The sequence below is a fragment of the Amblyomma maculatum genome, chromosome 6, assembly GCF_055883805.1.
Source record: "Amblyomma maculatum isolate TAMU_Amacu chromosome 6, ASM5588380v1, whole genome shotgun sequence".
Lineage (NCBI taxonomy): Eukaryota > Metazoa > Arthropoda > Arachnida > Ixodida > Ixodidae > Amblyomma > Amblyomma maculatum.
Genome location: NC_139349.1, coordinates 56,592,268 through 56,612,254, shown reverse-complemented (window position 1 = coordinate 56,612,254; position 19,987 = coordinate 56,592,268). Strand labels below are relative to the sequence as shown.

At 44.4% G+C, this 19,987-nt stretch overlaps 1 protein-coding gene across 4 annotated transcripts in view; it reads left to right on the top strand.

Moving 5' to 3' along the window:
• Positions 1-19,987, top strand: part of LOC146185807 (uncharacterized) — a 178,566-nt gene that overhangs the window by 136,698 nt on the left and 21,881 nt on the right. For 2 of the 4 annotated variants that reach the window (XM_084606741.1, XM_084606745.1), the window contains exons 11-16: positions 1,765-2,517; positions 6,313-6,413; positions 10,299-10,322; positions 11,125-11,166; positions 16,375-16,480; positions 17,891-18,061. In XM_084606741.1, coding sequence (XP_084462867.1) covers positions 1,765-2,517; positions 6,313-6,413; positions 10,299-10,322; positions 11,125-11,166; positions 16,375-16,480; positions 17,891-18,061 — 1,197 coding nt within the window. The remainder of the gene's footprint in view (positions 1-1,764; positions 2,518-6,312; positions 6,414-10,298; positions 10,323-11,124; positions 11,167-16,374; positions 16,481-17,890; positions 18,062-19,987) is intronic. The other 2 variants (XM_084606743.1, XM_084606742.1) reach the window with 2 other exon arrangements.

Here is a 19,987-nt window from a genome sequence, read left to right as displayed (position 1 = left end):
GTTAGGAGCAAAATTTAATAAATAGAATGGTGGTTTAGTTACCCATCCTAAATCAATAATTCAGATATAGGGAGAAAAATGAGCATGATAGCTACTGCTACCACCCCGTTTCAAAGGGGACGCTCCTATATTCCATCCATCCATTCCATCCATCCATCCATTGACGTACAGAAAGCTACCCTCGCTAAAGACAGAGAACGCAGCCGTGCCAGACAGGCTGTGCCGAGACCCCCAACAAAGAGAAGCCAGACTAGCCCGTTACCAAGAAATTTACCATGTGTATAAACGTGCCAAGATCGAAGCGGCAGCAGCAACTGCAGCTGCGGCCGACTGCTACCGCTCGTTGAACTTTTTGCAAGGCTATTTGAACCTCTACATTTTTTAAACGCCATTCTCTTTACGGCTGCAGTGTGTGGAATTTCGGAGCCTTATTCGTAAGCACACTGAGCTGCCGGAGTCGGCGCTAGTTATTCCCCCAGTACGAATAGCACAGCGGCACACCAGAAACCTCGCCCACTAGCAGCTCCCATCAGGTTGCTGCGACAAGAAATGATGGGATAGGCGCGCTGCGGTTTAATGCGCGCTAGTTGGCATTCCTAGTGCTGTGTCTGGCCGCGCAGCATATATTTCGCTTGAGAATGCAACCCCGAAATTTCTCGCCTTGCAGCAGCCATGAGAATGAAATATTCGAAAGTTTAAAAACTGGTATAGATACTACTCTCGGTGGCCTTCAAACTTCGAAAATCATGAGTTTAACAGAATTTTTTTTTGAAAAAATTAAGTAATTAAACATATTTAACCAGCCTGCTAGGTAACACGTCTGAGCTGTATTCTAGCGTACACCTCCCCGTTGACAAAGCTAGTCGAAGAAAGCACTTTGCTAGCGCAAATAAACTCGTTTTTAAAAACTGATAGCCTAGCGGTATGTGAGCCTCACGTAAAGACAAGGAAAACGGTAGTGCAGTGAAAGCAGCTAGTATAATTTGTGACGGTTAACGTTCTATGCATGGGTAACTTCGTATAACTAAGGTGTTCCTGTGTCACATATTAACATTCTATTAATACCTAATGCCTGTAGCATGTAGCCATTTACTGTGTGTTCGTGTGCGTGTGCTTCCAATACACATGTGTACACATTATTACACACTTTAGGTACAAAAAACTTCCTCCTGCGGCTCACGTTAACTGTGTTGCAGCAAAATAATTAATTTCAGAGTACAATTTCACATTGATTCGAACTGCGTTCGTATGTAGTTTTTTGGAAGCACGAAATATGATGAAAACGATGAGTTGGCAAATAAATTGAAAACGTGGGCATATTTAGTGGCTTGCATTCTTCATGCCTAACTCCATGTGAGCACAAGTGCTTTTTATTCTTGTTCCTGGGGTTTTAGTGAAGCTTCATGGTTCCCCATTTACAGCTGGCTTCTCCAGCAGAGCGTAACCTGGTAGTGAGCATCAAGATCCAAATCATAAGTTTTCAGCGCGTTGCATAAATTAGAACTGTTAGTAACTATACGGACCATGCTTCAAAGAAAAATAAAGTTAGTGTTAGGCTCAAAAGAGATTGTAATGCTATTTTGCTTCACCGCTTCTGTTTATGGGGAAGATATATTTGCAACTATTTCACCGAGACTTGCTTCTTGATTTGACTTGCCTGTATTATGCAACCTGCATTGTGTAATTTTTGTTCGGACTGCATCTGCACGTTACCAAATTGTTCATTTTATGCATGCTTGTTCCTTACGACCCATGCTTGTGTAGCTAAAACCAGAGACCTCGAGTGGGAAGCTCTTCTTGCCATCGAGGAGAAACTGCGCCTCATGGAGCCACAGACGTCGCCCGTAAAGCCACTCGACGAGTCTATGGTCGAGTTCCTTCGAAGCCAGATAGCCGGCAACTCCACAGATGGCGTCGGGAACGGCAAACCAGCGGTGACGGTTTGCGATGCTGTTGAACCACTGTCAAATAGCACGGGTGCGAAAGACACCGTGACTATCAGCCAGGAAGAGCCAGCCATTACAGCCGTTGACAGTACAAACGCTCTCGCCTCTGCCTGTCCTTTGGCAACAAAGGACCCAGACACGTCAACAACCCTGTCGTCTGACAGCACTGACCTGTTCTCAAGGCAAGATGGCGACGAACAGGAAGATCTAGCGAACGACGTCCCTCCACCTCTTCCGTCTTCACCTCCACCAGACGTACGCGACGCGGACGACAGCGTCATAGATGACGACGTCGATGTGGATGACCTTGTGGTATGCAAAGTTAGGAAAATAGTACTTGCTAACGGCTACGACGGAATAGTGAATGATGCCTCCACTGAATTCCTCGCCACAAAGTCAGCTGAAGAAGGCACGAGTGATTTATCGTCGGAAGAAGAGAGCTTAACTGACGTCCAGGGCAGTAGAACCTCGACATGGAGCAGTACCTCGGGTGTGGATGGCTTGAAGGCTAACGATGGCGCCCCCAATGGTGGTCCAAAAGCTGACCGAAACGGCAACATTCGCCACGATGGTGAGAGTCTTTTTCCAGGAAGTCGCAGGCCTTCTCGTTGCCATTTTCTCTGTCTTCCAAAGGGCGCGCACCGGAGCCGGCTGCTCCCCCTTCTTGCGTGTCTGCGTTTTGTGCACGTGCACTGTCGTTGCCTCCTCTGTATCTGGCTGTGCCTGCCTGTGCACGTGCTGCCTATGTGTACTCTACCCCGTGAGCACCCTGCACCATCCCCCGCCCGCCTGTGGCCTGTGTTCTGGGAGACTGTGTGGTGACTGACTGCACGCCAGCTCGGTGGCATGAAGCTCCGCCCCTCTTCTGCAATGGTGCATGCGGCATTTCTGACACTCCCTCTCGTCTGTGTGGTCTCGGCGGTGGTTCCCGCGTCTGCTTATGCCACTAACATTTTCACCCGCTGTGTTCATCCACTAGCTGCATTTCAAACTGTTTTATTTGTCAGGATTGCACAAAATGACGTGCAGGCTCTGAAAGAACTGGACGTTGGAGTAGGTGGTATGTGTTCATCATGAAACCCTTAAATCATGAAGGTTTATTGGTGAACAGTGTACCTCGTTAAGTGATTGAAAGTGAAGTCAACTAGAGGGAATTAAAGCTGGATGCAGCACCGTAGATATGACTGAAAAGCAGAATGAAGATAGCGCACTGGGTATTATCTGGGTTCGTTAAGAAACTGAATATTTGAAAAGCCCTGCTTATTAAAACTTGTCCCGCTCTTTCAAACTTTTGGATGAGGAATACCGTTGTTGGGTTTTCATGCAACGTATACCTCTCTACCATTGTTTGTTGCCTATCCTATAACACGAATTTAGCCATTTCGAAAATGCTATCTGTAAAATATTGCGGGGTGGCAGTAATGCCTATCTATCAGCTATTGTAGTACGACAGAGTTCTAGGGCAAATGTTTCGTGTATGCGGCTTTGGCGTCATTGGCGTAAACGAATGAATGTGAGGGTGTGAGCGTGGAAAAGCTAAGAGGCGGCGAGCAGTCAAGTGCAAAGTCCGCATCAGTGGCGCCCGCTCTGCGCCGAACACCTATGTAGCGCCTGTGTAGCGTACCGCCCTCGTGTTCGCGGCATACTCGGTGCTCAGTGGCGCGCACAATGCCACGCCAAAACTGGCAAAGCGGATAAATTCATCTTCCGTGCACTGAAATGCGAACTCGTGTCTCAGGACGTCGCGCTGCACAGACGCGGGAAGTCGGCAATTTTTTTTAAAACTGCTGTGCCTGTAAGGTATATGTTCAGTTTCTTTATGTCCCTTGAAGTAAAGAAATGTCCTTTAAAAAAGACTTGCTATTTTCTTAGATGTCTTCAGCGGAAGATACTGTATTGTACCATTCTCTCCCTGTGTCTTCCCAACTGTGCGGGATAAAATGTGCGTGGCGTAAGATGAGTGTCATCGAGCTTGTTATGGCACCGTTTGCATTGTCTGTTCGCCGGTCATTATACAGACGGAGTTTATTTCATCTCAGAGCCTCAGTATTTTTGCATTGTTGCAAATAAAATGAGTTTCAAATCGCAACTAGTCAAATGATACAGTTCTCTGATATATATATATATATATATATATATATATATATATATATATATATATATATATATATATATATATATATATTGGTGCGAAGTATTGGCTTTGAGCGCCGATATCTGCACATACAACTTATATTACCAAAAATTCAGGTGTAGGTGCAAATGATGAGATATAGAACTGAAAATATACTAAGAAGTTCGTTTTTCTGAAGGATTCAGCTACCACTGGCTCTTTTATTCTAAGCAGATGTCTAATGAGCTAATCCAGGATTTACAGTGAAAAGGCACTAAGTAATCTCAGCTTGTGCGATGTGTCTTTGGGAAAAGCCAAATATGAAAGTTCTGAAGTAAAAGCATTCTCAGGTGGTGTTTCTTTGCATTTCTGTGAGCGCTGACACCGGTCTGTTTAGCACGTGCTATCAAGATTAGAAAGACAGGAACACGAAAGGGGGGTGAAACTTTCTCTTCGGATGTTTATAAAGCTTATTCGACTGCTTCTTTTGGAAACACTTGTCCACCGGGAAGATAAAGGGTGTAGGGCTTAATGTTAAATATCGGCGATGAAGCTGAAGCGCCATGCTACAAGAGCGGAATAACTTATCTGAATAAATTTTTAACTGGAGGGTCTTGTACATTTCATGTAAATATTGATTATCTTAAGGGTTGGTTTGGTTTGTGGGGTTTAACGTCCCAAAGCAACTCAGGCTATGAGAGACGCCGTAGTGGAGGACTCCGGAAATTTCGACCACCTGGGGTTCTTTTAACGTGCACTGACTTCGCACAGCACACGGGCGCCTTGCTTTTCGCCTCCACCGAAAAGCGGCCGCCGAGGCCGGGATTTGAATCCGCGTCCTTGGGAACAGTAATCGAGCGCCGTAACCACTGCGCCACCCCGGCGGGGTGATTATCTTAAGAGGTTAACCGGGAGAGGACTGAGAAGAACAGAATTATCAGAGGCAACGTTGTTATTGAAACTGAAATTAACACCTTTCTGGAATACACGGCCGATAATTATACGTTTATATTTTACAGTGATTGATGTTGACTTTTAATCAAACAGAATGAATCTGCAAACAGCAGCACAAGCGCAGTGTGGAAGCTATTGGTGTCCACGCACGCAACGCCGTTATATGATGCTATTGTTGCGTAGACAGCGCCAACGACATACCTTTCAGGAAATTACTGTACTCTTTAAAGTACTTGCAATCTTTTGAACACATTTTATTGAAATAGGCTTGCATACAAGCGCTTTCACTTATTTATATTTGCCATTTATTGTCAGTTCCTTTATTTTAAACTCGGCGAAAAGCATTTGAGGGGCTTCCCCAGGGATTGAAATCAGCGAGGTTTTTAAGTCTCAAGACAGTGATGTGGGATGAATGTTGCGAAGTGGTAATCACAACGGTAGTCTACAGTGTAAAGAAATTATTACGATTTAAAGGGCGCCTTCAGAAAAAAAAAATGTGGGGGAGGGGAGGCAGTGTGTAGAGAAACCACTGAAGTATGGCCACTATTTGGCATACGCAACGCCGCTTCATTTATTTCAGAACTCTCCTTTGGAGTTATAGAACGATACTTGTTGCTTGGGCAACAAGACAACATGTTCATACGGATCTGAATGAAAGATAGTGCGCGGCCAACAAATCAGAGCTAAAAAGTGTTGCCCAGACGCAGTGGGAAGCGAAAGTACTTTTGATGCAAATAAAGAGGAATAATTATTGTGGTTTGGCAATCACTCCTAAGTACTTCAGACATGTGGCACTGCCTGGCGGGCTGCTCACAAACAAACGAAAAAAGGAAACTTACACATGTGCAGAAGTACCACATTAAAGTGGATCCCTAGCCGCTACTCAATGTAGCGCAGTGTCGCAGTGTCGAATTGTTCTCCTCTGCTCTGGCAGAGGGTACCCGCTTGTCATGCTTTGCCGATTACGAAAGGAGCGACGTGTCTTTAAACTAAAATCTACCGTTGTCCGGTCTTCTTCAGAATGAGTGTCCGCCTCCTTTGGATAGAGCAGCAGCATTGTGCAGTTAGTTAAAAATCAGTCCTCTGATACATTTCTTTCTTTGTGGAGCGTACGTCTCACGTTTCATACGTCATGTGCACAAGGCGACGACAGCTTTGCGGTGGGTTTGGTTGCACACCCGTGTGATTTCAGTTCAAATGTGGCTCATGGAGATTCCGCGCATTTATCAGATATATATATCGGGCCCAGTGCCCGGAGCTGATAACACACGTTTTCAATGTTCATTCTGCCCAAAACAGATGGAGGGTCACTAGCGGAGGCGGCTCTTAAAGAACTGGAAACGAAAAACAGGAGCCCCACAGCGACCAAGAGTACACTAATTATCCACAGCGTTCAGAGGGTGAGTACTGGGCCTGGTATATCGCGGCTTCAACTGCCTGGGATGTTTAGACAGCGGCAACTGTTAAGTTGGCATTTTGGTTGCTAACAGAGTGCTTTGAGATCACTAATGTTTCCAAGAGAACTTTGGCATGCTTTCTGTGGTTCCGGTACTTTTGCATCATTATGGGATACACGTATGAGCCTGTTTCAGTATTTCACCCGACTTCGTCTCGCACATACAGTCTGTTAAAAGTTTAGAGCCCAGGTGAGTTCCCTCCTTTTAAAGCAATGAAACTTGTAGGGCCAATTGGTTCAATTTTAGGGTCTTAAAGACTGCCACGCTAAGGGACAAATTTGGAAGCAACACGTCCCAGTCGAAAAAAACACAAGATATTTTCTATTGTCAGAACAGAATTTCTTTGCGGTTTTTGCAGTGAAGCTGTTGTGACAACAGAAATTTCTGTAGTGACGACAGTAGAGTACTACAGACTACAGTACGACAGAAAGAGCAGATCTATAAGAAAGTACTACAAAACTACAAAAAAGTCTGATGTTTAAGACAGAAATAAAGAATATTTTGTCGTATTTGTGGCTCTGTTCTGTAGTTTTTTACGACTTGAACTGACTGCATACAAGAGGGCAGAAATACGCGTTGCCATTGCTGCTTCAAAGTGGTTTAGAAAAGAAACACTGACTTCCTAGACTTTGGAGTAGGGGAGGACACAGCTCCTCTACGCCTAGCTTAGCAACACCCCTGGACTGTAACATTTCGGCAAGGGGTACATACCGACTGATTTATTGTCGGGATTTGTATTTGACGAACTGCAAGAGATACCTGTTGCTGCTTGGGCAGATGACTAGTTCCGCAGCAAAGCGGACATTATGTATAGGTGCACCGAAAGTAGAACAGAGCACGGGAGCGGTGGCCCAACTCGCCAAAACTGCACGCCATGCGCTCTGTCATCACGTGCACAACAGGGAGCAAGAAAGCGTCGACATATCCGGCTGACCAACATCTATGTTTCGATGCTCACTCTATCAGCGGCCATTTCCAAGTCGCGCTGCTGAGGCGAATCGGCGAGGCTGCTCGGCGGAATGGCGCTTTTGCTAATGTCTTCACTTTCAATCTAGGTGACCGCCGCCCTGGTTAAATTTAAAACGCCTTACTCAATCGATCTATAAACGTAGATCAAGTAATATGCGTTTGTGACCGCTATGCGAAGCTGTAGTAACGGTATACAGAACAGTGGTTACAAACTCATATTTATATAGGGTCGCATTGGGAAAATTTCGTCCTTCACGGGCTACCAGCCGGTAATTACAAAAGAAACAATCGAAATAAGAAATAAGTAAACCAAAAACACCAAATAACAACAAAATAAACAGAATGACGCGATACAACGCTTTTCAAACTCCACACTAATTTTCTTCTAGCAAATGATAACGACACTCGGTAAGTGCGTGCTCCCTTCCGCCTAAATTCCAGATGCTCGCCAGTTCATGGTGAATTGGACAGAGCTACTGAAACGGCACAGCGATTCCACTGTCACTGTCAGCGATTTCACAGCCGCTGTCACCTACCCTCGAGAGGAAAAAGTATGGACTTAGAGATGATAGTGAGGGCGGGTTGTCTGAAATCTCGCGTTTCAAGGCAGTTAAGGTCCGTCCGAATTCCGTGCTGAATAAGGGACCAGTGTCTCTTTTGATTACTACAAAGGGCGCTTACTGTCTGTGGGCAAGGCCTTTTAGTTGAGTTTAGCTGAAAACGAGGCTGGTAGTGAAGCTGACTAGTGAAGCCAGCTCGTGTTTTCAAAAGCCAGGCTGAAATATTTGTAGCCGGCCGCCCGCATTACAAACGTCCGCGGGCCGCTTGTTTCCGAGCGCTGGTATTGAACAACGAACTAGATCGAAGCCGCGCGCATCGGGAAAGCACCGCGTCGACGAGCAGCACCGTCGAATCAGCGCAGAAGCGCGGTTTCGCTCAAGCTGCCGGTAAGGCTAACATCACAACATTGAGAGGGGTCAGCCGGATGTTTTAACGCCTTCTCGCTCTCTGCTGCCCGTCCGCTGGCCGAGCGCCCTGGCAAACACTTCCCACTTTGCCCTCGGCTCGCGTGCTCTTTTTTTTTTTTTTTTTTTTTTTTTTTTTTTTGCGGTGCACCTTATTGCGCTTAATAATTCGACGATTAGCTCGATAAAATAATAAACACTTTTTTTTTTTGCTTTTCGCTTTTATTGCGAAATTGAAAGCCATCAACACCAAAGGCGAGCCGATTTTTCAGATTTGGCTCGAAAATATAGAACGTAAAAAATAGGCATCCTAAAACTTTCAGTTTACTTTCACGCTCTGCGCATTTCTAAAATGACGTTTGTGTGCGCCGGCGTTATTATTATTTTTTTTTTTTTGCCAAGGTCGTGTAACTTCTTCTACGACATCAATAAATGCACGAACGATTTCTGCATAAAAAGTGCTATCGACGCTATTTCATAAATGTGCAGCGCGTGAAAATCAAATCATCGAACTTTCAAGTGCTTATTTTTGATGTCGACATTTAGAGCCAAGTCTTTGATTGAGGAATACTGAAAGAAGGACTCACCAATGCTTATGACGGCCTTGAATTTCGAAAGAAAATTTTGCCGTTCAAATTTAAAAATCAGGAAGTTGAACAGTTATTTCAGTTACTCAATTATCTATTCATTGAAATATTTAAAGCACATAGTGTCCGCATTGCTCTTCACCCCACACACATCTTTTTCCAAGGCAGCTCTCTCTCTCTTTGTCTTTTTTTTTTTTTTCAAAGCACGAACCTGTAAATACTTGTTAATCTGTGAAAAAACTTAAAGGGCCACTGTCCAGGGAAGGCCCTTTTCAGCAAAGGAGCCCAGTGTTTCGGTCAGGTACCGGAGATAGTCTGTGCAAAATGCTACAGTGACACGCGCGCCGCAAAGCATCGAAAATACAATTCAAAGCTCTCTCATGCTCTCCTTTGGGAAGCCAGCTTCCTCGTTTCCTGCGCTGGCCCGACGGGCCCCAGTAATGACGTACGTACCGCGAACGACGTCCATTGGTCCGTCTCGGTGACTGACGGGAGAAGGATGGGTGTCTACCGCTCGCTGCCTTTGTCGCTGCGCGCTTTTCCCTCGCCACGGCCAGACTGAATCCAGCGGCGCGCGCTCCCTCGGCCGTTTTTTTTTTTTTTTCGCGCTCGCGGAGTGCCACGTCCCACCTCCCGCCAAACGCCGAGGAGGAAGGGGAATTTGTCTTGCGGAGGCTAGACGACCTCGGGCAGGAGAGTAAAAAACCTTTGCGAGGGAACGGAAGGAGAGAAGCATGACAGAATCGGGTGATTGCGGTGGCTGTAACTGCGTTATTACTTACTCTTTTCAAAAAACTTTTGCGGCCTTGCGTTCTAGAGGCGAAATCTCACAGTCACCATGGAAGAAAATATTTTCGACCGGAGGGTGGACAGTGGGCCTTTAAGGCGTCCAGGCTGGCGGGCCGAAGAAAAGGTCCAGTGTAGCTAAGTGCAACAGATGTGAGTTCTTGATCACTACCAGCGTAGTGGGGTACTGGATGTAACGTGGCAGTGAAGCTACATGAAGTGCGAGCGTTGAAACGACAGCAAGGCATTCTACTTCCATTTTTACGGATGCTATAACATGAACTGCCCAATCTTCGCCGACGCTTTCCAGGATGTGCAGAACACTCAGTTTTCCGCACTATATGCGGCAATTCGCATTGAAATCTTCTAGAGAGTATATCTTGTAGGCTGGGCTTGTGTTAGGCTTCGTGGCTGCATGCAGTATCTAGGCATGAGAAATAAGCGTGTGTGTGTGTGGGTGTGTGTGTGTATTCTCTAGCGTTTCTAACCGCGTGCCTTTCTTTTTGCATGTGCCTGAATAGGAGACTGCCTGCCCGAGTTTGAAGGTACGTTTTGCAGCTCGTGTTTGCTTGCCTTTACTAACTTAATTACGTGCACACAACAAACACAAGTGCACACGTATTTACTCGATGACAATTTCATTGGAGCTGTCGACGCCTTTTACGATAGCGATAGCGAAATACGCGAATAGTAAACTACTGCGAAAATATTGCTAGGGATATGCACATAAATTTCGGACTACAATTTTTAATTTTATGTGTTCCTTGTATCAACCACCGTCGACTTGGCGTTACTAGCCAAGGAAGTTTTGAAAGCGCTAATTGTGTCCTCCGCCGTTCAGAGACAGAATTAGTTGCACTGCAACTATAGGCTGTCACACTTGTGCTTTAAAACAGTGCAGTACCTTAACCTGTAGCATTTGCACCATACGCCTTGTGCAATTTCGCCATTTTTTACTTCTTAGTGCGCCGAATAAATTAATAATTTAGCAAGTACACTTTGAAAGCAAGACAATCAATAAAATGCCGGAACGTTTTTACTCTAATATTTCTTGTATACTAGAGCAAGCGAGTATGCTTATAAACTTTATGCGTTTTAATGGAAGCGGAAGTTAAAATCTTTATTATGTATCTGACGCGAAGGGTCAGCCTTCTTTATTTTTTAATGATTGTGAAAATCAGGGTTTTTCTATGCGGGTTTTATGTACCAGGCGCATTGTCCAGGTTTTACAAGTCAGTCGTTCATGCAGAGTGTATATTGCTTCGATTTTGTCACTTGTGGACTGTTTTGACAGATGCGCGATATGTTCTCATAAACGATTCTGCTGTGCACCATTCGTCTCTGTAGGTGAAAATCGACAAGGAGGGACATTGGCGTGAGGTATCTCAGGTACTGAGTCACACGTGCTTATTCACGGACGGCACTCGTAACGAGTGACTTGCTGCTTTTTGTAACCTCTCGGTTCACGCTGCGCTGTGATGTCGTGCAAACCTCAGCGCTTCATTCATTTGCTGCTGAGCCTGCTTTAAGTTAATTTATGCTGCTTCGTTTTTACCTTTGTTACAGTTTCTTTAATTGCCACATTTTCTCAGTAAACTGCTCTTTATAATCTTGCGATGGTATACCATCATAAAGCAATCAAATTGTCCGGGGCAAGAATATATACCTTTTTAAAATAATCTCGTGCAATCTTTTCGCGAGGGTAACTTAAATGCGGTTCCTTACGACACTCAAGTAGTAACATCTGGTTCGCAGTCCTAGGTAAATATATGCTGGCAGTTCTGACGTAGCTGTGTTACCGCTATTTAGCGTTTGCTCGGTATTATATAAATATCATATCCGAGTACTTGAAAACTTTATACATCTCATACTTACCAATAGCAAGGAGCAGCGGACACGTCCTACTCGAGCGCTGTTTGAGCTGATATAAATATCGTATTGGTACTAGTGACGTGAGGCAGCGCTATTACTTGGGGACGCAGCTACCGAGAAAGTAATGCTCTGGCTAAAAGAGAATGCGGCGCGAAAGTAGCGAGAGCTTCTCGTAGCATCTCTCGTTGGCTTAAAGATGCAGTCTATCTCTCATTTTAACCAGAATATATGTACCAAATAAAATGGAAGTTATGGACAATAAAGCGTTACTAGCTATAACCCTATTAAGCTCTGATGCTTTTGAAATAAAATGATCAATGATGAATTAATTTCGACGCAGACTTTATAAAGGTATTATGAGACATGTATTGTTTATATAAAATCGCGAGTTCTAAATAGAAGATTTTTTTCTTTCAGTTAAAATATTTCCCCTAACAACCCGTAACACAAAATTTCATTCTCAAGAGCGAAAAAGAAGCTCAAAGCGTGCTTCCTGAAATAAATCTGCTATAATGAATTAAACTGTGAGCGCATTAGGAGTAAATCTGACCGTATTAAAGCTGAGCCGGAGCACCCTGTAAACTCCCTGCCATGGCGTCCGCGTTTCGATAAAGGCGAAAGATAAGACGCTTGTGTTGTGTGCTATATCAGCGCATGTTAAACACCAGGTAGTCTAAAATGACCGGAAACGTTTCAGCACGGCCTCCCTCGTAGGACACGTGTGGCTTCGGGATTTGCCACAATTTGCCAGTATTGTCCAACAATAAGTCTTTTTCAAAATGTAGTTACACTACAAAGACAATGTAGACATTTGACTGAGACTACACTTTTCTAATAGCTCGATATCAGTGTGTATGTCTATTTTAATGCAAGCGGACGTTCTGGACGCGTTTAAGCAAAGAAAATAAAATTCTCTTTTGGTGTTTTTAGAAAGATAACTTTTCGACCTAAGTGCACTCACGTTATCATCTCCCTGTTATTATTTGCTTTAATAATACCCAAGAATAACACAATATTGCAGTACATACAGCTAAACCAAACTCTAACCTGATAATGCAATTCGAAATGGGACAGCTGGTATGAACTTTACCTTGTTATCCCGCGTGTGCTTTTGATCAAAATGTTTTAAACAAACATTTCGCACAACTGTGAAGTGCTTTTAGTTTTAAAGCTTAGAGGTGAACAAATGAGCAATAATTCAACCAAACGGAAAATACAATATGGTTCCTTCTACGCTATATTTGTTAGGGTTCTACGCTATTTTTGTTAGGGACGCTGAGTACCCGTTAAATGAAACTTTTTCTGGTATATAAAGGCATGTTGCGATATATTCACTATAGTGGGGAAAACGCTATAACACACTTATAACAAATCATGGATAGAAATTGACGTAGCTAAGCAATACTGTTGCCGAGTGGTCTAAAAAGGCTACGAAACACCACAATATTTGAAGGAACGAAACTGTTCCGCGGTCACACTGTTCCTTTCTGCGCTCGAAACATGTTTGTCAGCACTGGAATTGAGAAACATGTGCCTCGTGCCTGAATCTATAAGGACCCTTGACAAACCGCAATATGCTACGTGTAAATAATGTAAAGTAGGAAAGTAGAAATGAAGATCCCCAGTCACATCTCGCAAATTTATTAAATATTATGGCTTGCTGGCCATGTGAGCATCACAACAACCAGCGCGCTGTTAAATTCAAGGGCTCGCCAATATTAGCAACACGAGTAACTGTCTTTTCTGCGTGCACTTGCTTCAGCGTACATGACAGCAGAATCATACTACAAAACTAATGCTATGACTACAACGTGTCACATGCTTTCCACTAATATTCTAGTATATAGGCTGTACCGACAAGTAAGTAAATCCCATTTGTTATATTTTTAATAGTGGAGTATACTTGTGATAGTTTGGCGTCGTTTTTTGGTACCAATCCCTGAGCCGCGCGCGCGCGCGCACACACACACACACACACACACACACACACACACACACACACACACACACACACACACACACACACACACACACACACGCACACGCACACGCACACGCACACGCACACACACACACACACACACACACACACACACACACACACACACACACACACACACACACACACACACACACACGCACACACCAGAATGTAACTACCTTTAAAATTTATCTCTGAGATTATATTGGGTGCTACGTGGGACACACCAGGCAAGTGAGTGGTAGAATACTTCAACTATTTAGCCTGTTACCACATACGGTAATTAACTTAATTTTTTTTTTTTTTTTTTTTTTTTTTGGGGGGGGGGGGGGGGGTCTGCTGTATTTGGAGCATTGAAGGTTGACCTCCAAAATATTATAGTCAAGAAAAAGTTTCTTGAAGGAAGTTGCGGGGTGCTTACGAGGTCCGCAGAGGCCAGCCTAATCGGCGGATTCACATCGTAACACAGCGCAGCTAAATCGGGCGCGTCGGCTGTGGATCGCTCCTCCTCGACGCTGTGAGGCCAGATTGCGAGCGAAATGCGCGAATTGGGTACTGACGCGGCGGCTATCAGCGATTCCGCGCTCAAACCGAAATTGACAATGAACCACCGCGCGCCCGTCTGGCTCGCAGGTTATGCCAGAAGTGACGAAAATTTCTAGATGGAGCGATCTACGCCACACCCGCACGCTAGCGCTGTGTTATGGTGTGAAACCGCTTATCAGGGGGACATTTCTGAGCATTGTACTGCCCGCTACAACGTACCCCATGAAATAAAAATGAAAAAAGTATACCGTACTTTCTTAACAAGCAATCTAATTAAACCAGTCTGCCTCTTTCCTGTATCCGCCTTATCTTACAATATAGCCTCAGGACTAAAGTAAATCTGGAGCCAGGTACCTTTCTTTAAAAAAATTGGACATTCTGAAAAAACACCGGTTATGCTATATATTAGAGCGCCTCATCTAAAAGTAACCGAGTGTTTTAAAGCTACGGTGAGCCGGCCAGAGAAACCGACTAAGAGTCACCCATCATAACTCTATAGCACTTTTCGCTATAAAATTTAATTACCTATATTTAATTACTGGAATGAGGAAAAAGTGTCAATACAAAAGTTCTAGATCACCAAAACCGGCTAGCTACGTGATTTTTATCATGGTAAAATTTACATAGTTCTACGTATTGGCCTTCAGAGAAAGCTGTCACATGAGCAGCTGCTATTTTAAGTCATTTCTAGTGCGTACACGAAGCTCGAAGCTTCATCGGAGAAAGCACTGCTGAGAAAAGCGGGTTATATAATCAGGAACACGTCTCTGGGCTTTTAAGTGGCCTGTCGTCATGACGAAAATTTTATGCTCCAGACTTCATTTTCGGCCGGTAAAAACATCATGTAAACGTTAGCTGGATGGAAACAGTGTAGCTTGCCGTTCTCCGAGATTTACAACTATACACGCAGTATTGCGTGAGAGAAGAATACAAAGTCGAAGGGCATATGTTCGTAGAACAAGCTGTAGTTTAAAGGGACAGAACATCGATCTTTAGGCATCCAAATTTGCAGCGAAAGCTACACTAGGCTAGTAGAAGAGCATTTCGTGGAGCCGGCAGAGACTACTAGTGCGCATGCGCCGTTACCACGGCAACCAGGTGCGCCGTTTCATAAGTGCTCCGCCGCTGCGCTCGCAAGACAGAGGAGGACGAACTGGAGACGGAGGAGGACAGTTGCATCAATGCGTGCCGCCGCGGAGACCGGATCGAGTGGAGCAGGAAAGCACCTGCCGGCATCGTAATGCGCAGGGCATGAAAGTGGATTCTGCATAGAATGCCAGTGAACTTAGATGCGTTCAACGAAATGCTGGTTGTGTTCAATGCAACGTTCGGTCGCCCGCAGCCAAAGCTTTCGTCCCACATTCGGTCCTGTGTAATGCTGTTCATTTTATAAGTATTTTTATTGGAAAGGCCTACGAAAAAGTTTGCGTATAATTTTTTGATCAGTACACGCATGCACTAATTTTTATATAGGTTGATGCAGGAAACTATGAGCTGCGACCAGGATTACGATTGGACATCGAAAAAGCTGATCTACCGAACACTAATAGAAATCTCACCCTCCGGGAAGCTTTTAGGCATTTTTAGTGCACAGTACCGTCCATTTCAGTTTCTACACTCAAAGCTGTTATGACACAGGAACATATGTCTTTTAGGGCGCCGTTGTGACTGCTTCTTCCAAGGAAGTCACTGTGGCGTCATCTAGTGACAAACGGTAAAAGCGCATCATATACAAATCAAAATGAGACGCGATTTTATGGTGGGCGCATCGGAGAAAGCGCAGAATGTGATCTGAAAGAATGAAGAACACTGTGCACTTAAAAAAAACAGTTGTATTTTCCCCGTGATGAGGCATTGTAGAGTATTACAGTGATAATGTTGGCTCGCTACTCGGAAAGAAGTTCGATTATATTTATGCGATTTCTTCGTTTCTTGGCTATGGTAGTAGTCGACCTGCACTATATTGGGCAAGATCTTTTCAGTTCCGTCATAATCTCATCGTATATTTCGGACAGTGTTTTGTCCCTTTAAAGCGTCCCCCACAAAGAGCACGAAGCGAACTGCATTTCTGCAATTATTTGTGCAAGCTTCTTTGAGTTGCCTTGTGTGCTCGCTGCCGAACCACGAATCATGCTTTCCACATCGCTGTGGTTGTTGCTATGACTAACTCGCTAATACATTCGGCATTGTCGACGCAGGTGGACGACACATCTCTCTCCATCTCGCCAAGCAGTCTGCGAAAGCAGAATCAAAACTCTGCCGACAGGAGCGTCTCGTCATCCTGCAGCGAGGTGGAAGGCGAAGGTAATGTTATCCTGCATAACCTTGCCGACAGAGGGCGTTGGGGTTTAACTTGGAAGAGTTAATCATGCTGCATATGCTCTAACAGGGCGAATATGCAGGAACATTAACCGTTACAAAGACTATACGATCGCAGTGTTAACATCGGGGCAAAATAGTCCTATTGATTTAGCAGTTTTATGCCAAAATGTATTTCATGCTTTTGGCTCCTAATGTCTGAGCGTGATGGTTGTATGAATATTTACAGTGGTTACTTATTGCTTATAGAGATCATGGTCATCAGTATTAGTGGACATAACTAAAAGCGTACCCGAAAGTATTGAGACCGTATTAGTAGCCTTGACAAGTTTTCGTTAGGTTTTAATATGATATTTTGCCCTTGTCGCTTCTTTCTTACGCTATAAGGTTCGGCCTCCCGGCTTTGTTGGTGCAAGGAAAAAATGTCTCGCTGTTAGTGTCAGCGGGCTCTAGTTGCAAGATGCGATGAAGCAGGGAGCAACGTTGTTGCGGCTACGGCAAAAATATATATAAAAATCCCATTTCACGAAGCTGGCAAATTACGTCCCTTCGTCCCTGTCGTTTTTTTCGCGCTGTTCTACGCAAGCAAATTACGCACCTTCACAAAGGAAGCAGAGTCATCGTTTGAAGATTGAAGACGAGACTGCATGCCTCCGCTGGTTCGTGTGTTAAATACAAAATAACGAGAAATATTTCTCAGGTGCATGAGGAAATTGATTACGAAAAGACTGGAAACTCTGAAACACTTTGTATATGGGGAAACATAAAAAAGAACCAGTTCGTCTGAAAAGAACGAATGACAAGAGTCGTATCCGGGGCTCCATTTCCTCCACTGTGCTTTGAGTGAAAGTGCAAAAGGCAATTAGGGGACAAGTAGCCGAGAATAGCGAATAAACCACGTGCTCATCTTCTTCTTTAATAATGTTATAAAGTACCGTGGAAATGTAGCGCGTACTGAACACCAGGGCTTTTACATAGCCATTTCAGTAGGTGAGTATTAAGTGTTTAGTGGGCGCGGATTGCACAATCTTCAAGCATTTGATTGTTTTTTTTTCTGTCAACCATGCATGCGGTATAGCTTTCTTTTTTCCACGTATTCTACACAAAAGCTTAGAATCAAAAATCCTCATCACCAATATCAGAAACTGGAAATCTCTACCCTGCCTCCGTGCCCGTGTGAGTGACTAGCCACTGCTATTGAAAACCGTTTGAAACCTTGTCTACTCCAACTATACTACTCCAAGCGTATATCTTGCAGCGCAACACCATGGATTTGTTTTCGCTAACCACATTATATTGTGCAATAATTTACTTTCTTCTTCTCGAAATACGGATTCCTTGCCAAGCTAATAATTGCCATTGGCCGGACACATTTTGCCGTTCCCATTGGTGCAGGTGGGCCGGAGAAACCTAAGAAGCGGACGTTACTAGGCAAGATTCGAAAGAGGCTGAGCTTCAAGAAGAACCGCTCCAAGTCCATGGAGGCTCGCTCGGATGCTGACGCGCACAGCCGCAGTAGCAGCCGTAGCATATCTACCGACCGCTCAAAGTCGGTGCCGCTTGGAAGTAAGTGTCCTTAAGCGCAACAGTGGAATGACCCGAATGCTTTTTCACGCGCATGCGCTTTCACCTGCTTCTTTCGCTAAGCACAACCGGGCACTGCCGCATGGAGAAACGTATTTTTGTTTATCACATAGTCATCTTGAATTCGCGTTAAATTCGCTAAATTATTTAACCTGTACAAAAGTGACCCCTAACAATCGTGTCGGCTATCTCTTATGGATCAATAGCCTACTTGCTGCGTCTCTTAAATTACCGAATAGTTGCCGCTGATGACAACGATTACGCCTCTGCGTTCTTAGTAATCCTTAGAATCCACGTAGTTTCCCAGTCATAGAGTTTTCTTGGCAGGAAATACTTGGACGGCCAGAAGATCAAATCAGTCGATATTGTCGACCATAAACCCTGACTGCTCATTGGAGGGTCAAATTCTAAAGTTAAAGCTCAGCTACTTTGGTCATCTGATGAGAAGAGAGGAGTCGCTGGAGAAAGATTTGATGTTAGGAAAGGTTGAGGGTCACCGGAGAAGGGGTAGGCAGCGAACGCGATGGTTAGATGGCATCCTCGAGGAGCTGCAGATGTTAGGAAGATAGTGAGAGACCGGAAAGCGTGGCGTGATATGGTCCATAGGGTCACGAAGAATCGGACACGCTTGAACGACTGAACTGAACTGAACTGAACTGAACTGAACTGAACTGAACTGGAGTTTCCCAGTGGTATCGTCCATTCGGGGATTTAATTAGCTGCTAATGAGTGGCAATCACCGCTGCCACGAAAGAAGGTTAATTTTGGCGGTTTCTTGCACAGCCGAAATGAGGTTTATTAATTCGTCGTCGCTTACTGTCTATGTGCTTGGAAGATATAGAGCGGAAGCGCACCGCCGAAAACAAGCATAAAAATATAGCATATTCTTCCAAACCTTTTCTTGGGACAATGATTGCGAGGGCAGAACTTGTGGTTTATGAATGGATTTTATGTTTTATAGGAAGGCTGAGGACGGGTCGCAGTTGGCTTGTATCAACCGAGTACCGCGACCTAATCACACAGACCACTCTCGTCGAAAACTATAAAAAAGCCAAGACAACATGCAGGTTTTGCCTTCAAAGACAGATATCGCAAATAAATGCGTGCGTTGACACCTTTCTTTTAGGGCGCTAATTCCATGAACCGCCATTATGTTCAAGACACTGCAACCCATCTCTTGTAGGGACATCGCGAGTTTTAATCGACGGGAGAGGAGTTTGTTTAAAACGCAATGACCACGGTTTCAATGATTGGAAAGCATAAGTTATAGCCAAAAAGAGGAAGCGATGAATTTTCGCTGAATAGAATAATTTGATTCAGTTTCCCTCTGTCCCGTTTAAATTGGCGAAGAAAGGGCTCAGACGATTAGCGAATTCTAGCGTATTCTAGCGAATTCTAGCGTATTGTATCGCGGCTTTCCAAGTAGTCGGGATGCATCAAGGAGAGTGGATATATAGGGAGTTTTCTTCAGGTGGTAAAAAAAAAATGTTAGTAAGAAAAAGTTTATTTTCCTCGCATTTATTTTAGGTTGTTATGGGGGCTACGGCAAACGCCATGTACAGTAGGTATCACACTTAGTGGGAACGCGGCTCCCCGTGGCCACACATTTGCAGAGCTCCTGTATACGGTCTGGAATTAATACAAGTGCACAGTGGTTGTGAGAAGGGGAATATCGAGGTGATGCTTTATGTCGTGTGGCACTTCGCATGGGTTTCACTACGGGTTTGGCCGCGATGGTTCTCCGCATGTGCTTAGCTTGTGGAGCCGTGTTCACTTAAATTGTGTCTGAACCCGTACACGGCCAAAAGCTTATTAACTAAAATTGATAATATCTTTCAGTTTTTGCATTAGGAGTTTGTAATTGCAGGGTTTGAGCTCAGCCATGAAAAAAGTATTGCCGAGCAAAAA